Source organism: Podarcis bocagei, assembly GCF_964188305.1.
Source record: "Podarcis bocagei genome assembly, chromosome: 8".
Classification (NCBI taxonomy): Eukaryota; Metazoa; Chordata; class Lepidosauria; order Squamata; family Lacertidae; genus Podarcis; species Podarcis bocagei.
Genome location: NC_138133.1, coordinates 47,296,362 through 47,314,533, shown reverse-complemented (window position 1 = coordinate 47,314,533; position 18,172 = coordinate 47,296,362). Strand labels below are relative to the sequence as shown.

General features: G+C 40.1%; 2 protein-coding genes across 11 annotated transcripts in view; one reads left to right on the top strand and one right to left on the bottom strand.

Annotated features, from left to right (window-relative positions):
- The window catches only part of LOC308594114 (uncharacterized protein), a 166,730-nt gene that overhangs the window by 5,945 nt on the left and 142,613 nt on the right, over nucleotides 1-18,172 (bottom strand). The window contains exon 6 of one of the 3 annotated variants that reach the window (XM_081206844.1): nucleotides 4,490-5,533. The exons of 1 other annotated variant lie outside the window; for it this stretch is intronic. In XM_081206844.1, the coding sequence (XP_081062970.1) occupies nucleotides 5,448-5,533 (86 nt within the window). In that variant the 3' untranslated portion in view covers nucleotides 4,490-5,447. Of the gene's footprint in view, nucleotides 1-4,489; nucleotides 5,534-7,948; nucleotides 8,605-18,172 lie in introns of those variants that run through there. One more of the 3 variants, XM_081206846.1, reaches the window with a different exon arrangement.
- Nucleotides 1-18,172, top strand: part of ZNF521 (zinc finger protein 521) — a 300,478-nt gene that overhangs the window by 264,756 nt on the left and 17,550 nt on the right. The gene's annotated exons all lie outside the window — the stretch shown is intronic.

Below are 18,172 nucleotides of genomic sequence, written 5' to 3'. Positions count from 1 at the left end.
CTGCTCTTGAACTTAGAAGAAAGCTTTGTCTTTTGTTAAAAGTAGAATTCTTGAGTCCCTAGCGTTCATTTGTAAACCCATATTTTGCTTTCATTGGGACACATTAGTTCTCTAGAGAGAAACAGAAAAGCAAGTCTAGAGCTCTTACATGAAGTTAGAATTTATTTTAAAAGGTCTCTCCGTTGCTCGCACATAGCAGCTATAGATTTGCCAAGAATGGTTTTTGTTACACCTGCTGAAAATTAAGATTCTGAACCACTTCCCATTTTACAAAAGTATCCACATGTAATGATGCTTTTTTTCTTCTTAATGAGATGTTCTTAAAGGTTGTAACTTATGCATTCCTGTGTTGAAATGGATGTAGCTTCTCCCCCTGCTAAAGGACTTGTGAATCTAGACACCTCAAATACAGAGCCTATTTTTTTTTATAAAAAGAACAATAGTCTTAGTCTGCCACTAATAAAAGGCACAAAAGCTGGTTTTGCCTGTGAATGTCCCTTCAGTTACTGAGAAGTTCATCCTTGTCTGTGATGAGTGAAGGTAGAGTTTTCTCAAAGTTGACTTTTAGGAAATCGTCTGGCGTAGATACAATAGAAATAATGGTTTTTCAAAATGGATTGCCACTGCAGCCTGGGGTTTGGTGTGTGAACATCGTGAGAAGTTTTCCATGAGATTATTATCTAATTATTCTGAATCATTTACAATTGGATTTTGGTACAACATATGCAGTATTTTTCAACATTAGCTAATGTTAAACATTAGCTAACAAATGGAAGGAAAACGTCACAACTTTACAGATAAGGGAAGGACGGGAGAATCATTGTGACATGAAAAGAAAACACATTATAGGAGGCAATTCTAAACGAAGGGTGATTTGTTGGCAGTTTTCAGATGAGGATAGAAGGAAAAGGAAGGACAGTAAGGCAGGTGGGAATTATAAACATGGGCAACGGTTTGGCAATGCACTTGCTTAGGAGGACTGTGTTAATTTCCTATCTTAGAGATTTTCAATGAAAGGTCAGGTTGTCAACAATGTTACTGCTCTCCTGGAAGCCAAGAGGAGCATATTAAGAAATCCCTTATAACTGAAACAGCAATGTCTGAAAGGGTATTTCATCACACTCTGGGTGGTGTATCGCACCCTCCACGACAGCCCAAATTGATACAGAGATCCATCCAAGCAGATCTTTCACTAGATTATCAGCCTGCTAATTTCAAGAGCTGCAGCCAACCTGGGTCTCTTCTGGGTCAGCCAAAAGGTTACATGGTTGAAATGACGTTGCTTGCGCTTGATCAGCTCTAATGATACTATTACTCAAGCTATTGAGCTGCCACTCCTTAGGGGAGAAGTTGCTTGTGTTTAATTTCTAGACGGAGACTATGAGAGACCTTCCAATAAAACCTCTAAGAAAGAGATTATGGTGGACATGGAGTCAACAGTACCATGCTTAATATTTCTTCTATGATAATAAATAGCAGGAAGGGGTGAAGCATTCTAAACTTTCAACTCAAGCGATCAATTTAAATTTTCAAGGATATCTTCACAAGGAAAAAGGCTAAGAATTTTTTTTAAATGAAGCAAAGGATTAGATTTGACATTTCAAGATCCCCGGAGTCATTGGGAAGAGGGGGAGCAGCCACTGGTTTTCAGGCCCTGGAGGCCTGCTGTGATTATGCATCCAGTAAGGAATATCTTATCTGTTCTCCTCCTTTGGAAGGAAATCTACCTGAAATCCAATTAACATCACTCAGCTTTAGGCCAACATTTTCATATATTATAGCCTTAATTTTTCAGAGGTCTTGAGCATCAGCAGCTGCTATTTATAACAGAAAAAGAGGCACGGTGTTATTCAGCGCTCCAGACATAAGCACCTGAATTTAGGAATTCTCATAATGCCATAACCTACATCAAAGTGCCCCAGCTCTCAAGAAAGTGCTGATTGCCACCACTTCCACTAACTAATGTGTGAACTCAGTGCTTAAATATGATAATTTCAGTCAGCTGTGGTAGGCAAACAGGCTTCTTCAATATGGTAGAGAATATTTCTAAGAACCAAGTAATATTCCCAAATATATCATAGACTGGAGAGAGGTCTTCCTTTGCACCAGGGCTCAGACTTGGAACCTGCTTTCAGACCATGTTCCGAGTGTTTTTCCATCATCGCTAAGCAACCACAACCTGTTTTCTTCTCATGAGTTCCAGGCAAGGTTGAGGCCTAGCATATAACTTATTAGAATTTAAACACTAGCTGGGGATCATCATATTCTGCCACAGCAAACTTCACAAATAAAAAGAAACACGTCTTCCCAGGTATAAGTCAGCGGGATTCCAAATGTGACAACACAAGAAAATAGTGCCTCATTCAATTAACTTTCTAGTCTTGTTATATTAATTTTATTGTGGTGAAAACCTTTTATTTTGCAGAGTTTTAAAGATTGCATTTGAAATTTGAAGTAGGGTTTTTCTTTAGTATCTGTTTACATAGAGGTGAAATTACCAAGGACATCTGAAGAGTAATCATGATATTGTCCTTCAGGGATGCCTGAAAACATCTGTACATAAAAGAGGTCTCCAGTTTTCTTGGCAGTCCTTTTCCCCAAACAGTTAACGTAGTTGTACTTTGGTACAAGAGAGTTTGTTACAAAAATGTTTGGGGGGCGGGAACCTGAAAATGTATGAATGACATGACTAAAGGAACATGTTTTAAATTCCTTCCACTGTTCCATTTCTCCCCTGGGGATTAAAGGACTTTAGAGCCATATTAGTCTTTCATAAGGTAATTCTTTTCTGAAAAAGAAACTTCCTGATCTGGATTGTGTGAACCCAACCTTATTTGATTGGCCTATTCAAATATAATCACTCCCAGTGGGTAGGTGGTTCATTAGGGTGTGAATATTTATAGCCCCTTGTAAAATCAACTAGATCTGATGTGTCAGTCACATTGTACAATGAGGACGTAAAATGATTAAATAGCTTAGCTGTGTCTTATGCACTGGCTTCTTTTTTTCACAGGGATTCTTGTAATAGCATATAGAATGACTCCTTTTTCTTCAGAGCTCCAGTTGTTGAAAATGGTTCAATTGAGCATCTTAGACTGAAAAAATCAGTTCAATATCCCATATTAAACTGAAACCATTAAAAAAATGTTGCATTAGTTGCAATGTTCATAACTACTAACAATCTCTGCTTAGCTCCTCTTTGTGTGTTTCTTTGTTGTGTTTTGCCTTGTTGAACTGTGTTTTGCCTATTTTTAAAGGTTTTTTATGCTTGCTCTGTTTTTAATTTTTAGGAGTTGTTTAGCTGAAGAATGCTGATGCTTCTAAATTGTACTTTGATTTGGTGGCATGACTGTTGCAGACCCAAGTTATCCAAGTATCCCTGTTTCCCAGGGACATCCCCGATTTAGAGAAGCTGTCCCGGTTTCTGATTTGATCCGGAATGTCCTCCTTTTCCTTGGGTTGTCCCTATTTTCATTGGAGAAATGTTGGAGGGTATGGGGTTATCTGACCCCTGAGCCGTTTCAAGGCAATCCTGTATAGGGAAGATTTTTTTAAAATGTTTAATGTTTTATTATGTTTTTGTATATGTTGGAAGCTGCCCAGAGAGACTGGGGCAACCCAGAAAGATGTGTGGGGTATAAATAGCAAAATGATTACAATTATGGAATGGGATGTCCCTATTTTCACCAGAGAAATGTTGGAGGGTATGCTGTTTTGCGTTGCCAGTAGTGGATTTATTTCATTGTTCAAATGAGATAGCGGAAAGTCTAGTGTGTCTAATGGGAGGGCTGGCCCTGTTGGTCTAAGTTTAAAAAAGAAATACATTAGGTCAGTGAGTACAGTATTTCCTGCAGCAAATGTAAATACCAATCATCAAGGTAATATTAATTTGCTAAAGCAGTTGAGAGAAGCAGGATATGGTGGAGGAAGGGAATCCAATTTTCATATAGAAACAATAATTGCACTATCACTTGCACAAAATGCAAATAGGCATAACTAGGAAAATGTTATTTAGCTATAGCAACTTACGTGTACCCACTGTATGTAAGAAACATGTAACATCCATGTAACAGCCCAGTGATATTTTGAAGTTTTGAGAGTGAAACTGGAGGCTCCACCTTTGGAGGAACGCCTGTAGAAATTCCAAGGGAAGTTGAGGAATTTCAGTAACTTTCTGTTGGACCTGCATGCATTTAAAAGACATAAGCAACTTAACTCCACCTTTCAAAACATAGAGGAAATCCCATCCAAATTAAAGGAGAGCCCAACAGCAAAAGCGGAACAAAGCCTGATCATGACATTCTTCAGAGAGCCCTCTGAATCCCTCCCTTGCCCCGGTCTCCTGCCCCACAGGAAACCAAAGATTGTTTGCTCAAAAGCATTGTCTTGGGAGGAGCTTACTCTGGCATGTTTTGCTTATGCTTCAGGATTCCAATTGGGCCGGACTAATATCTGGGTTTGGTTCAGAATTCTGTGCAGCATACCTTGCCTTGTATGCTCAGAGCCTTTCTACAGGGCCAGCAATGTCTTCAATCCAGACGTTTCCAGATTGCATAGTAACTTAGAAAATAGTTCAGACCACTCAGTACCAGCATTGAATTGGCTCTTCACTATATAAACATATACCTTTTCCTGTGAACGAGCATTAATATATTACAAATTAATTAACCCCTTAACAAATGTTAACCATGCTTTTGTTCACCACAGACTGATTAAGCTGATGAGCCTTTTTCACTCCACTCTTGAAAAAGCACTAAACAGATAGCATGGTGAAAAATACTCTAATTTGTTTAATCTAAGATGAAAGATCCTGATTGAAATGCTTCTGTAAGTATCTGCTGGAAGAGTCATCAATTCACCCTTTTTGTAATTCTTTAAAAACCCCTTATAACATGAACAGAAGGGTGATTAAAGGAAACTAATCTTAATTGGATGATTTTGAAAATGTTGTTTGAGGGTGCAGTATTTATTCTGGACTAATTAATTTGGAACAAAAATCTTCTGAACACAGCCTTTAGACTTGGGAGTAGGCTAAATATGCATAGCAAAACAATATTAGCTGGGTAGAGTTAAGCTTTCCATTTGTATTTGTATATATCCTCTAACAGCTCAGTTATGTTTGACCACCTAATGCAACCTATAATAGTAAGTAGTTTTCCTACGCTAAGCGTGAATCACCATCTCTTCATTCTACAGCTTTTTCTTCCCTTTCATTTCCCTGCTGTTAGAGACCAAGAACTGACCTTAGATTACCCTTCATCTGACTCATAGTTGACAACAGATGGCCATTTCTGGGACTGTCACCAGGGTGACTTTTGAAGCACCCATGATTACTGTATTAAAGAGCTTCATGACTAGTTCTCCCTCCCTTCTCCTCTCCCACCAGCCCATGGCTCCATTGTCCTCACTTAAGATTTCCCCATTCAGAAACTGCATGTTGAAACTTATTACCTCCCAAAGTACTGCTGCAAACCTCTAGATGATCCAAGCACGTGCTGGAACGAAAGCCTTGCGTTCCACATATCAGAAGGGTCTGATGAAACAAAATTTCCTGTGTTTTAGAAGTGAAAAATAAACACTGCAAATTGTCTCTTTTATATTTGAGCTTTCATTCCCAAAGTTGGTTTTGCTCTAGTGACACTGTTTAAAGGGAGGGCTTTAATGGGTCTCAATAACTTTTTTTCATAGAATCATAGAGTTGGAAGAGACCACAAGGGCCATCGAGTCCAACCCCCTGCCAAGCAGGAAACACCATCAGAGCACTCCTGACATATGGTCGTCAAGCCTCTGCTTAAAGACCTCCAAAGTAGGAGACTCCACCACACTCCTTGGCAGCAAATTCCACTGTCGAACAGCTCTTACTGTCAGGAAGTTCTTCCTAATGTTTAGGTGGAATCTTCTTTCTTGTAGTTTGGATCCATTGCTCCGTGTCCGCTTCTCTGGAGCAGCAGAAAACAACCTTTCTCCCTCCTCTATGTGACATCCTTTTATATATTTGAACATGGCTATCATATCACCCCTTAACCTCCTCTTCTCCAGGCTAAACATGCCCAGCTCCCTTAGCCGTTCCTCATAAGGCATTGTTTCCAGGCCTTTGACCATTTTGGTTGCCCTCCTCTGGACACGTTCCAGTTTGTCAGTGTCCTTCTTGAACTGTGGTGCCCAGAACTGGACACAGTACTCCAGGTGAGGTCTGACCAGAGCAGAATACAGTGGCACTATTACTTCCCTTGATCTAGATGCTATACTCCTATTGATGCAGCCCAGAATTGCATTGGCTTTTTTAGCTGCCGCGTCACACTGTTGGCTCATGTCAAGTTTGTGGTCAACCAAGACTCCTAGATCCTTTTCACATGTACTGCTCTCAAGCCAGGTGTCACCCATCTTGTATTTGTGCCTCTCATTTTTTTTGCCCAAGTGCAATACTTTACATTTCTCCCTGTTAAAATTCATCTTGTTTGTTTTTGCCCAGTTCTCTAATCTGTCAGGGTCGTTTTGAAGTGTGATCCTGTCCTCTGGGGTGTTAGCCACCCCTCCCAGTTTGTTGTCATCTGCAAATTTGATCAGGATGCCCTTGAGTCCATCATCCAAGTCGTTGATAAAGATGTTGAATAATTTTTGCTTTGTCCTTCATGAGTTCTTAGGTGCCTTACACATGTGCCTAGGACTTGGAATGCTGGAAAGATAGCCAAAGCGATCACTACCAGGGAGAATGTAGACTTGACACCTCCTGCCACTCTCTGTTATCTCCAATAAGCTAAACAGAACCCCTTCAACAACATGTATATTTCAGCAAGCAGAAAGTAATGTGTCACTCTGGAGCTCAAAAGCAATGGTAGTGCTGTGTCAGGCAGCACCCCAACAAGATGTCTTTTTTTTTATGGGACAGAGGGCTGTGTCCTGGCAACATTGGAACTTGTTCACTATCTCTTGACTGGATTGTCAGCAACAGAGGCAGACATTCAAAAGGTTTGTTTGGTGCTGGTTTGCACGTGTAAAAAAAGCTACAAGTCCCCAAGAATTCCATTTCTATGGGCACGGTGGCAGCAGAGGTGGTGCTGGCTAGAAGCTGTCAGTTGGATTTATGGTGCTGACTATGAACAGCACCAGTGTATCATTAGACCCCAGCTCTGGTTCCTCTTTGGTTGCTCCATGAGGGAAGCAGGTTGAGGCAGAATCGATAGTCTTGCAGTCTACACACAACTGTTCTCTAGGCATAATACGTTCTCCATTTTTGCTCCCAGACTTAAGAACACCAAACCTGGGGAATAACATTCACAATTAACATCAGAAGCCAGTGTTGTGGTGACGTTCCTGTTGTCCTATGGGAAAGCTACCGCTCAGTATCTTCAGCAGCGGTCAGAAGCCACTGAGGACACCGCTGCTGTAGCAGCAGCACATCCTTCCTGGGTAACTCCAGCATCTATTTCTGATGCCTCTGCAGTTTGGTAGATACATGAGGTACACCGAGCCACTTGTCTAAGGCAGCAGCTTGAAAGGGGCATCGGAAGAAGCTCCCTGCTGCCACCTCTGGAAGCCACCACCACGAGCCCTCCAGAAAATGGGCACCTTTTGCTAGTGACTGCCCTGCTGCTGGAGCTCCTGTTGCCAGCAACTACTGGCTGGATATTTTGACAACGCCCTGTTATTTGGCTCATCTGTAGTGTCTATAGCAGCAACAGCCAACATGGTGCCCTCCAGATGTTGTTGGACTACAACTCCCATCATCCCTTACCATTGGTTGTGCTGCCTGGGGGTGGTAGGAGTTGTAGTCCACAAGCATCTGGAAGGCTTCCCATTAGCTACCACTGGTCTACAGTAGGTAGAGGCCTCTGGTGCTCAGGGGTACAGCAGAGGCAGGCCCCATCTTGCTCAGATAGCAAAATGGCTTGCTCTGGACCAAGGGGGTGGCAATTAGTCAGTATATATTATAGATAGGAGAATAGCTTGACCAAGCCACCTATGACATTTATTTGGGCTCCCCACCTTTGAAAAACTGATTGTTTTTCTTTTCATTGTTTGGATTGGTCTACAGTGGTACTTCAGATTTCAGACGCTTCAGGTTATAGACTCCGCTAACCCAGAAATAGTACCTCGGGTTAAGAACTTTGCTTCAGGATAAGAATGGAAATCGCGTGGCGGCAGCGGGAGGCCCTATTAGCTAAAGTAGTACCTCAGGTTAAGAACAGTTTCAAGTTAAGAACGGACCTTCAGAATGAATTAAGTTCTTAACCTGAGTTACCACTATATTCTACAGTTTATTATTCTTTATGTTAAGAGATTTCTTTGACTTCTTTCATTCTCTTTGTGTCCTTTCCCCCCTTTTTCATCTATGATATGAGTCAGAAGAAGCAGGATGTTCATTCTGTTGTGAAGTGCTCCCAGGGGCATTTTGACCTACTGCTGAAAGAGGTGCCTTGCTGTCCTGTCCTTACTGTGGAGATAGAGATTTCACCTCTTAGCCAGGAAAAACTGCAGTCGCCTGGACACAAGCAGATGAAATCATAGCAAGGTGCTTCCTGCAGTAAATGGCAGCATGATGTATCCATAAATCCCCATTCTGGAATTGCTGCTGTCATGACAAACTCCGCTTCTGCTTTCTGTCTGTAAAATGGGGATAATTATTAGTGACAGTTTTCCTATACCATCAAATATTTTGCCAAGGCAGCCTTCTTTGGGTATGTGTTTTATAAGGATTATGAAGCATCATTAGCAAACCAAGAGTAAACAGAAAACATGAGGCTTAGAATAGGAGAAGCATAAATCTGAATCTAATCACAATCAACCCTTAATCTAAACAGGGTGGGGGATGCTGTGATGCATTGTTTTATATGACTGTTTCAGACACAGAAAGGCTGCTGTGTATCTTGAAAGATCTATTGTTTGCTATTGACAGGGTATGCTAGAGCAAGATATTTTCCAGAGCCAAACCTGTATTTTAAGAGGAATTCACATTTGTATCCTTTATTGTGATATTTGGCGGCAAGTCTACAGCTAGTAACAGTCTCTGCCCTGGAGCTATGAAGGAGTAAGACTCCATTGTTGGAGAGAGAGAGTGGTGCTCTGTGTAAAAACCTGAGATGTGGTAGGCAAGATGAATCGCGCTTAAAAGCAGTGCTTGCGGTGCTGTCATTTAGAACAGGGAACACTGAAGCTTTAAACGAAAGTGAAAGGCAGGATAAACGCCCCCTTTAAAAGTGGTGGAATTCTTAAACTGCCTACAACAACAAATCTTTTCCATTGATGACTGCACTGAGGGCAATACAATTTGGCAGTGGATGGCTCTCTCTGGGGATGAGATGTACAGAATCTTTTTTTTAAAAAAAAAAATGTAAATACAATCATTTTGTAACAGCATGGCAAGTATTTCATGAAGGAGCATGTCCCAGAAATTCTATAAAGAAGTGGGCTTGGCGTGACTTTATTCTCAGAGCATTTTATTTGCGGCTTTAAGACTGATTAACGTGTAAAATAAATCAAACAAAGGACTCTTTGTGGCACAGCTGATTCCTGACCATTGCCTTTCCTCTCTTCTGCTAAATTCCATACTTACGGTGCGATCCTGTACAAGTCTACATAAAAGAAAGCCCCATTGAGCTCAATGAGACTTACTTCCTGGTAAGAGGTGATAGAATAGCAGCCTTAATCATTTACATATGAGTTAAATTTAAGTCCTGGATTTCTTCTTTAAAAGAATCAAACTTTAGTATACATGGCAGAGTCTTGCTCGCCCTGCTGGTCAAGTTTCACGTGGTTTACATGGTTTAATGCCTTCCTGCCTTCCTGTCATTGTTGATCTGTGTTGGCTTTTAAAATAGTCCAACTCAGAGCTGAGGGTTGGGCACACTTTCCACAATGTGGCATTGCTTAATAATGGTTCCACTTCAGTGAGGTCTCCATAGTGGCATGGTGCCCTGTCTATTGGCATAGTTTAGCATGACAATGGGATTCAGCATTGGTTCTGTGTTATATGTTTTTCTCTAACAGTGTCCACTGTCCCGTCAGTATAGAAGGGCAACAGGGCTAGCTACGTAAGGCTTGTCTTAGGATAGGGTTTCAGGTTTTATTTAGAATTTGTTTTGTGAGTTAGCTTTTGATCAAGCCATGGCTTTTTACTGTAGATCCCTCTGCATATTTGAAAGCATTTTCCTAAGTAAGTTGCATTTACCTCTGGATCTTCTCTGGGCGGTGCATACAGGTAATTTATTTCTGCTACATGAAAAATTTAGGCCGGCTCTTCCATTAGGCAGAGTGAGACATTTGCCCCAGGTAGCTGATTTTGAGTGTCACGAAAGGGGAGAAAATTATTAGCTGTTTAGTTAATTGTCTCTATATTTTTCCTTGAAGGAGGGACAGAAGTGTTTGTGGCGTTTTCTGCTTCAGAAGCCAAAACAATTTGCACTTTAGAGTTGTTGTTGTTGTTGTTGTTGTTGTTGAATTTATATACCGCCCTATATCTGGAGGTCTCAGGAAGGTTCACAGAGGGTACTTGGCAAGAGTGAGGGGGTGACAATGTTTGCTGCTCCACCCTCAGGAAGAAAAATATCTTGCACTGGCCCTGAGGGCACAAAGTATCATCTTCACACGATACTTCAATGTACAGCTTCAAAAGGCAGCTCCTCCCACCCCCCGCTGCTTTCCTAGTTTTGTAATGTATTTATTCTACTAAACACATCAGCAAAACATAGGGTGCATATCAGTCTTTGAATGGTAGTTTCTCACTCTGTCTGTGCGTGTCTTCCTGCAGATATATACCATACCATGTAGAGAAATGCTGTACCATTAAATATTAGCAGTGCATTTTGCTTTGCTTTGAGTTTGTCAAGGTGAAAGGTGATTGTGCAGGAAAATGGAACACTATATTTGCTGTGCGACAGGCAGTAAGAACTCGCTCCCATGCTCAGTTATAATTCATGACTGTACTGGTGGGAAGTCCTTATCCCTCTGTGGAGTTAATGCATCTCTACTGTAGCCTGCTGAGAGCACCCTGCGTCCCCTCCCACCATCTGTGCATTCACTTGCGTGCCTTCGCCAGCTCTCTTTGCCGCGAGATCTCTTGGTGTTAAAACTGTCAAAGTACTTCTGCCTGGTAGAAGTGGCTTGATGGTGTGTATTAATGTTAAATTGTCGTCTAAATGGAAAAGAGCCAGAAGAGAGATTTATTATAGGCCCCGTTTTTGAAAACACTATACTGATGGGTGTCTGGCTCTTTTTAAAGGACTTTGGAGTCTCTAATTTGCTTTGCTTTCCTGATGGAATTTCTGTATGGGAAAAGTGATGAACTAAATGGCTTTTGTCAGTTTTCTGGATCTTCTGCTGATTTGTTGGCACACTGACCTTTTATTTCTTGAAGCATTTGCATCCCACATTTGCCTGAAATGTAGCAAACTGAACAGTATTTACCCACCCATCGCCTAATTTGTGCCTGCAACTATTTTTCACTTTCCTCATGCTTATTTCCTCTCTGAACTGAGGCAGCCCTCTCAGAGTCAGAGAGTTAATTGCCTCCACGTTTCCCAAGGCATGGGAATCACATGACCAGAAAATATAAGCAAACAGTGTCGTTTCTAAAATAGACCCCATATGAAGATTTTTTATTGGGTGAAAGGGCTGTCTGAAGAGAACTGAGCTGTGACAAGAGCCTGGAGTACACAATAGGAGGGTCAGAATTGGACCACAGAGATTTAGGATGGCACTCTTATTACCATGACCCCTTGCTGCTGCCCTGGGTTCTATGACTACAAATAAGATGGAAAGATATAAACAGATAGTAGCAATGCAACAATAATATATTTATGTATTTCACAGTGTGTGTTGATGCAGTTTGTTGTTAACACAACTTTAGAACATAAATCAAATCTAGACCTCAGTTGCCTGTGAATAACTTTAACAGATGTGATATCATAAGAGGCTCAGTGTGTTGTGAATTGCAAAAATGACCTTTTGTGTTTGTGTGTGTTTATAATCTTTCAGAGGTTTAGTATGCACAAATGTCAGGTGAAATGTTCAACATTAGCAACTACCTAGGCTTTCTCCCAGAACATTGGTAGGCTGTGTAACTATGATGAAGTTCTCTTTTCTCGCCACTGGAAGTGTCTTTACATACTCTCTGCCTTGTTTTATAGCACAAAAGATAGAAAACCAAGAATTTGTTGCACAGGATCAAAATACCTTCCCTTAAGGAAGCTTTTCTGTTTTGGGAATGGTTCATTTTGTTAGCTCTCAGACCGCAAGACATTGATTCCCCCCCCCCCCCACTTCCTAGGACATTTGAAACACTGTGTGTAAATATGGCCATGCAGGAATCTCAGCATCCATTGGATAGTGTGTATGATGTCACTGGTGATAAACCTCTCCAACATGGCCCATGCCATTTTTTTTAACTCCTTGTTTTCCTCTGAGGAAGAGCTTTTCAAAATAAAATCATGTTAATGTTCTCAGTTGGGCAGTCCCCTGGGTCACTGGAGCACTCAGCCAGTGCTAGGTGGGTGTTGTTTTTTTAAGAAGCAGCAAGCTTATCCACCTTCCCTTTTGCTATTCTGCCATTTCAGAACATGAGTAAAATTGATTAAACAAAGGGGAAGCTTTCAGGAGATCTTCCAGCTTGGTTACACAGAGTGAGAATGAGAGTCCGGAAACTACAGCATGACTTCCCTTCTCCTATTCTATCTATTACATGGACACAGTATATCACACTGCAGGCATTGACTGGAGTTAGCGCAAGTATAGCTCTATATAAAAAGCCTGGGCTTTTTTATTATTATCTTTAAAAGCACCGTATGGTGAGTGAAGCATCATACAAAAGTTCCATGGGTTTTTTTATAAAAAAATAATAAAGTAGGGCAAAAATGACTTGAGAAGCTCAGTGTCTAGGTTTTCTTAGGTGAAAGATCACTTTGAGATGACATGGCTGAGTAGTCAGGTTGAAATCCTTCTTGGTATTTTATTAATTTTGCACCAAGATAAATCCTGAAATTCTGACAAACTCCATGACAGGTGAAATTCCTTCTTGCAGAATCTGCTCAGCAAGAGGCTGCTCATTTCGTTCTGTTCTGAGGCAGGCAACAGGAGGGCAGCTTTATAATCAGCCCTCAAAGGACCCCCAGCCGCCCCAGAGTCTTGGGCTGATTGAATAACTCCTGGGCCTCTTCCCCTAGGCCTCCATCAGCAGGGGTCCTGTGGAAAGCAATCTCCTGCAGACTGGCACAGAAGTGAGCTTTAAACTACTATTTTCTGCTCTCCAGAGGAGCCTGGAGTACTAAAAGATAGATGGACTGCAGATATTTTATGAGAAACTGTCAGAAGAAGAGCAGGGTAAATGTTTTTTTCCCCATCCTTCTTTGAGTCATGTGCTACATCATTGTACAATTTCTCCCAGAGTCTTGTACATTTAAGGGAAGGAATTAATTGGTTGCCTACGCTAATTTCTTTTCCCTGTATTCCTCTTTTTATTTTTCACTCTTTATTTTTTTTCCTTTCTGTTTTATTTTTTTTAAAAAAATATTCACTCAGAGGCCCTCTGCTTAACCACAGTTGCAGAAAATCAGTACCATTTGCACTGAAATATTTATAATGACAGAATGAAAAATTGGATTCATTTTCTGGCTTGTAGCCGAACAGTCGGCAACTTTGTGCGGTGTTGTTCAGCATCTCCCTCCCTTCGTTTCATTGGGCTTGTCTTCCAGCACATGCACACACAGAGAGGATGCTTCATAGGAATGCCTACAAAACAGTCTCTCTCTCTCTCTCTCTCTCTCTCTCTCTCATCTCAGCAATGAGAAAACAAGTACTACGTAACCTTTCAAGCATTTATAATATGTATAGTTGGAGAGAGAGGGTGGAAGAAGGTAAAACAAGTAGGGGAGATTATGAAAGATGACAAGTAGTAATCTATTTTGTGTGGGGAAGCAGTGTACAGATGGAATTCTGAGGATTACTTCAATGTATTCATTGAGAGGCAGTGTGTGGATTTAACGCTAGACAGAATGCCTGGAACTTCCTCCTAATTCTTACTCTGTCACTGACTCTGAGGGCCAAACTACAAATTACAAGGGGGGAAGGGGCCACCCCACTCACTACTGCTGTAAGAAAGCTACAGGGGCCAAAATTGGGGGTGGGAGTGGGGGGGTGAGAAGGGGAGAAGTGGTGTCCATTTAAGATTCTGTTTTATAGCCTCTGAAGAATGAATTAACCTGGGTCAAAATGCAGCAAGACCTCTAACATAAACTCAGTGCACTGTTCTTAAATTTACTGTCTGTGCATCAGAGTAGCTGGAAATGCCCCAGGGACCAGGTCTGAGCATCCAGGGTCAGTCCCAGATATTTTGCTACCTTGCTTCCCTCGGGAAATAAAAATTCCCAAGCAATCGTAGTCACCCACTGTATGAACCTCATGCACTGCTTTTGGTGTGCCACGTCACCCTGTGCAAAATTAATGCTCTGTCCTAGAGTGTGCAGATCAACTAGTCAGATCAGAATCTCTTTTCTGAAGCTGTGTAGAAAAATCGTCTCATTTCTAAATCGACCCCCCAGCCGCCCCAAAGCAGGGCCTTCAGAGGGAAGGAACAGGACTGACAAGGCACTAGGCTTCAGATCACACAAGTGTTTTGAGATAGAAGAGTGACTTTTCCTCTAACTGTACATCTGGTATAGAATGATCTGGAGGCGAGTTCAACAAACACCATGCCCGGTAAACAAGAACAAAAAGCCAAAAGGGTATGACATGCCTGGATTGTTTCTTGACAGGTGAAATAATATTAAAAAACATTGAATTGCTTAAGATCTAATAATGTTTAAACAGTTAAAAATGGGGCAAATGCAGATACAGATGAAGAAAAATTAAATGAGGACAAATCACTGAGATTTAGCCCAGTTTGGAAGTTCAGCCTTTCAAGACTGTGTGACTTCAGTTGTCAGTTACAAAGGAACTAGATTTACACCATACCTGTAGGAAAATGTTTCTGTATGGGCTAAATGCTGTGTGTTAGTTGATGAATAGGATCCCACTATGAATGGAATCGGATGAAAATGGCATTTTGTGTTTCTTTTTTTTTAAATAAATATTTTTATTAGATTTTCCATTAAAAAAAAACATTTTTACAAAATTATACATCCATTTTTAACTTAAACCCTTTTTTCCAGAACTTCCCTCAGCTTGTCTGATAATTTTCCGTTTATTTTTTATCCTCATCTCACATTTCCCAATATTATATTGCACTCAAATACTCTTAATCACATCATATTTTTAAACAATATTTCTAACAGTAATTTCACAGAGCTTCTTGAAAGCCAACGAACGTTATTTGCTCATCACAGAAATTTTTGATATACTCTGTAAATTTCCAGTCCTCGGAGAATCTCTGGTCATGTTGGTTCCTAATTTTCCCCGTCAATCTGTCCATTTCTGTGTATTCCATCAGTTTCATCCTCCATTCTTCTTTCGTGGGCATCTCTTCCTGTTTCCATTTCTGTGCCAGCAAAATTCTGGCTGCTGTTACTGCATACAAAACTAATTTCACATCTTTTTTACTAATTTCATTATCCAGTATTCCCAACAAGAGAGCTTCTGGTTTTTTAACAAAAGTATATTTCAGCATTTTCTTTAACTCATTATAGATCATCGCCCAGAAGCTTTTTACCTTCTTACATTCCCACCACATATGGTAAAATGTTCCTTCTGTCTCCTTACACTTCCAACATTTATTACACACTTTATACATTTTACCCAGTTTTACTGGTGTTATATACTATCTATATAACATCTTCATAACATTTTCCTTAATCGTAGTACAAGCTGTAAACTTTAACCCATCCTTCCATAGTTTAGTCCATTTCTCAAATTCAATATTATATCCGAAATCTCTAGCCCAACTAATCATAACAGATTTAACCTCTTCGTCCACAGTATTCCATTCCAACAATATTTTATACATTTTAGATAAAAAATTCACTTCATTGTTTAAGATTTCTTGTTGAAATCTAGATTCTTTTTCAGAATATCCCCTCTCTAAAACCTCTTTTTTAAACATTTCATTTAACTGAAAATAATGCAGCCAAACCTTAACATATTCTTTTACTTCTTCATATGGTTTCAATTTCCACTTATTTCCTTCCTTTTTTAATAGTTTCTCATATGTTATCCATCTCCCGCTCATATTTATCTTTTTAATACTCATAACCTCTAATGGTGATAACCAATGCGGAATCTTTGGTTCTAATACATTTTTATACCTATTCCAAACTCCAATCAAAGATCCTCTAAAGATGTGGTTCTCAAACCCTTTATATATTCCTTTTTTATCATACCATAAATACGCGTGCCAACCAAATCTATTATCATAACATTCTAAATACAATAATTCATTATTTTCTAACTTCATCCATTCTTTCAACCAACAAAGACATGACGCTTCATAATATAACCTCAAGTCTGGCAGGGCGAAACCTCCTCTTTCTCTTGCGTCAGTTAATATCTTAAATTTAATTCTTGGTTTCTTGCCCTGCCAAATATATCTTGACAATATTCTTTGCCATTCTTTAAATATTGTCACTCCTTATATTATTGGTATTGTTTGAAATAAAAATAACATTTTTGGTAGCACATTCATCTTTATTGTTGCAATCCTTCCCCAAAATGAGAATTTCATTCTACCCCACACCTCCAGGTCCTTTTTTATCTTATTCCATACTGGTACATAATTATCGTGAAATAAATCAGTACCTCTAGTGGTTAGTGTAATCCCTAAATATTTAACTTTTTTCACCATTTCAATCCCTAATTGTTGCTGCAATGTTTCAATTACATCCTGTTCAATGTTTTTCGTAATTATTTTGGTTTTCTTTCTGTTTAACTTAAAGCTGGCATTTTGTGTCTCTGTGTCATTTCCCCTTACACATGCAGAATCATTTTCTTCTTCCTTGAATTATAACCTATCAGTAGAATTAATTATGTTTTCTGAGGAAAATAATTCTCACCGATTTACTTTGCTGGCTTTACATTTCAAAATAAAGGCTGACTTACTAGGATCAGTACAAAACATTATGAATGCGCAGCCTGCTGTAATTTGTGTGATATATACGTTACTAACAGCAAAAGTTTTGTACAGTCTTGCAAATTTGGCTTTTTTATTATGTTCCCAAAGTGGGTTTGAAGGAATGTACTGTCAGGTCAGCATAAAGTGATGTGCGTTCTGCTACAAACAGCATTGTAACTCACACTATTGCCCTAAAATGGTTTATAACAGAGCAAATGCTTTGATATTTTTTTTTTAAAAAATGTCTACAAAGTAGTCTTGTCTACAAAGAGATGGCAAACTTTTCAGCTGCTCGGTATATACATATGCAACTGATTTTATGCTTAAAGTCAGTTTTCATTTTGCTCTATTTATGTGGGAAGGTGTAATTTTTTTGAATTTTAACTGCTTTACAATAGCATGAAAAGTAGAATATCACATTCACAGATGAATGTAATGCAGTCTTCTCATACTCAGTACAAACTTGTTTTGTCTAAAATAAGACACTATACAGAGCAGCTTTTAAATGGTTGTGAGTTTTGATCTAGTATAAGCTGACCTACTTCCCCTGAATATGTGGCCTAGGGGTGGGCAAGATTTCCATAATGAGCTGAGAGGGGAGTGTAATGAAATCTGCTACCCCTTTGTACAATATTGTTCAGGATGTTGCCTCATCACTTGCCACAGCGCCATTGAACATAGGCAGCCTTCTCTCTTGCATCCACTGGCCTCCTTCCCTATTTCAAGTCTATGTACAGCTGCTCTCCGGCCTCCCCTCTTTTATCTTTCCTGTCCGCATGCAAGATCACTTCCAGTAAGTCATGGCCAAGCCACAGGAAGTAAATAGCACTTTCGTGGACAATAAACAGCTAGAAGGGGCCCATTTTCATCCCTCATAAAAACTAGCACAGGGTTCTGATCCAGACTGGGAACATATTCCAGATGGGGGCCACCGGACTACTCCCCAGCCTCTCCAGATAAAAATGGCCGGGTTCCACTGACTTGTTTAAACACTAATGTCCCATACAGTTTGGACTTTAGCTTCCTGCCTCCAGTCTTTCCCCCACCACCTCCCCACAATCAGTCAGAGCAGTAGAATAAATTTAATCCCTGTTTAGGTTATTATGAAGTAGTACAAAAATGGATTAAATCCAACGGCAG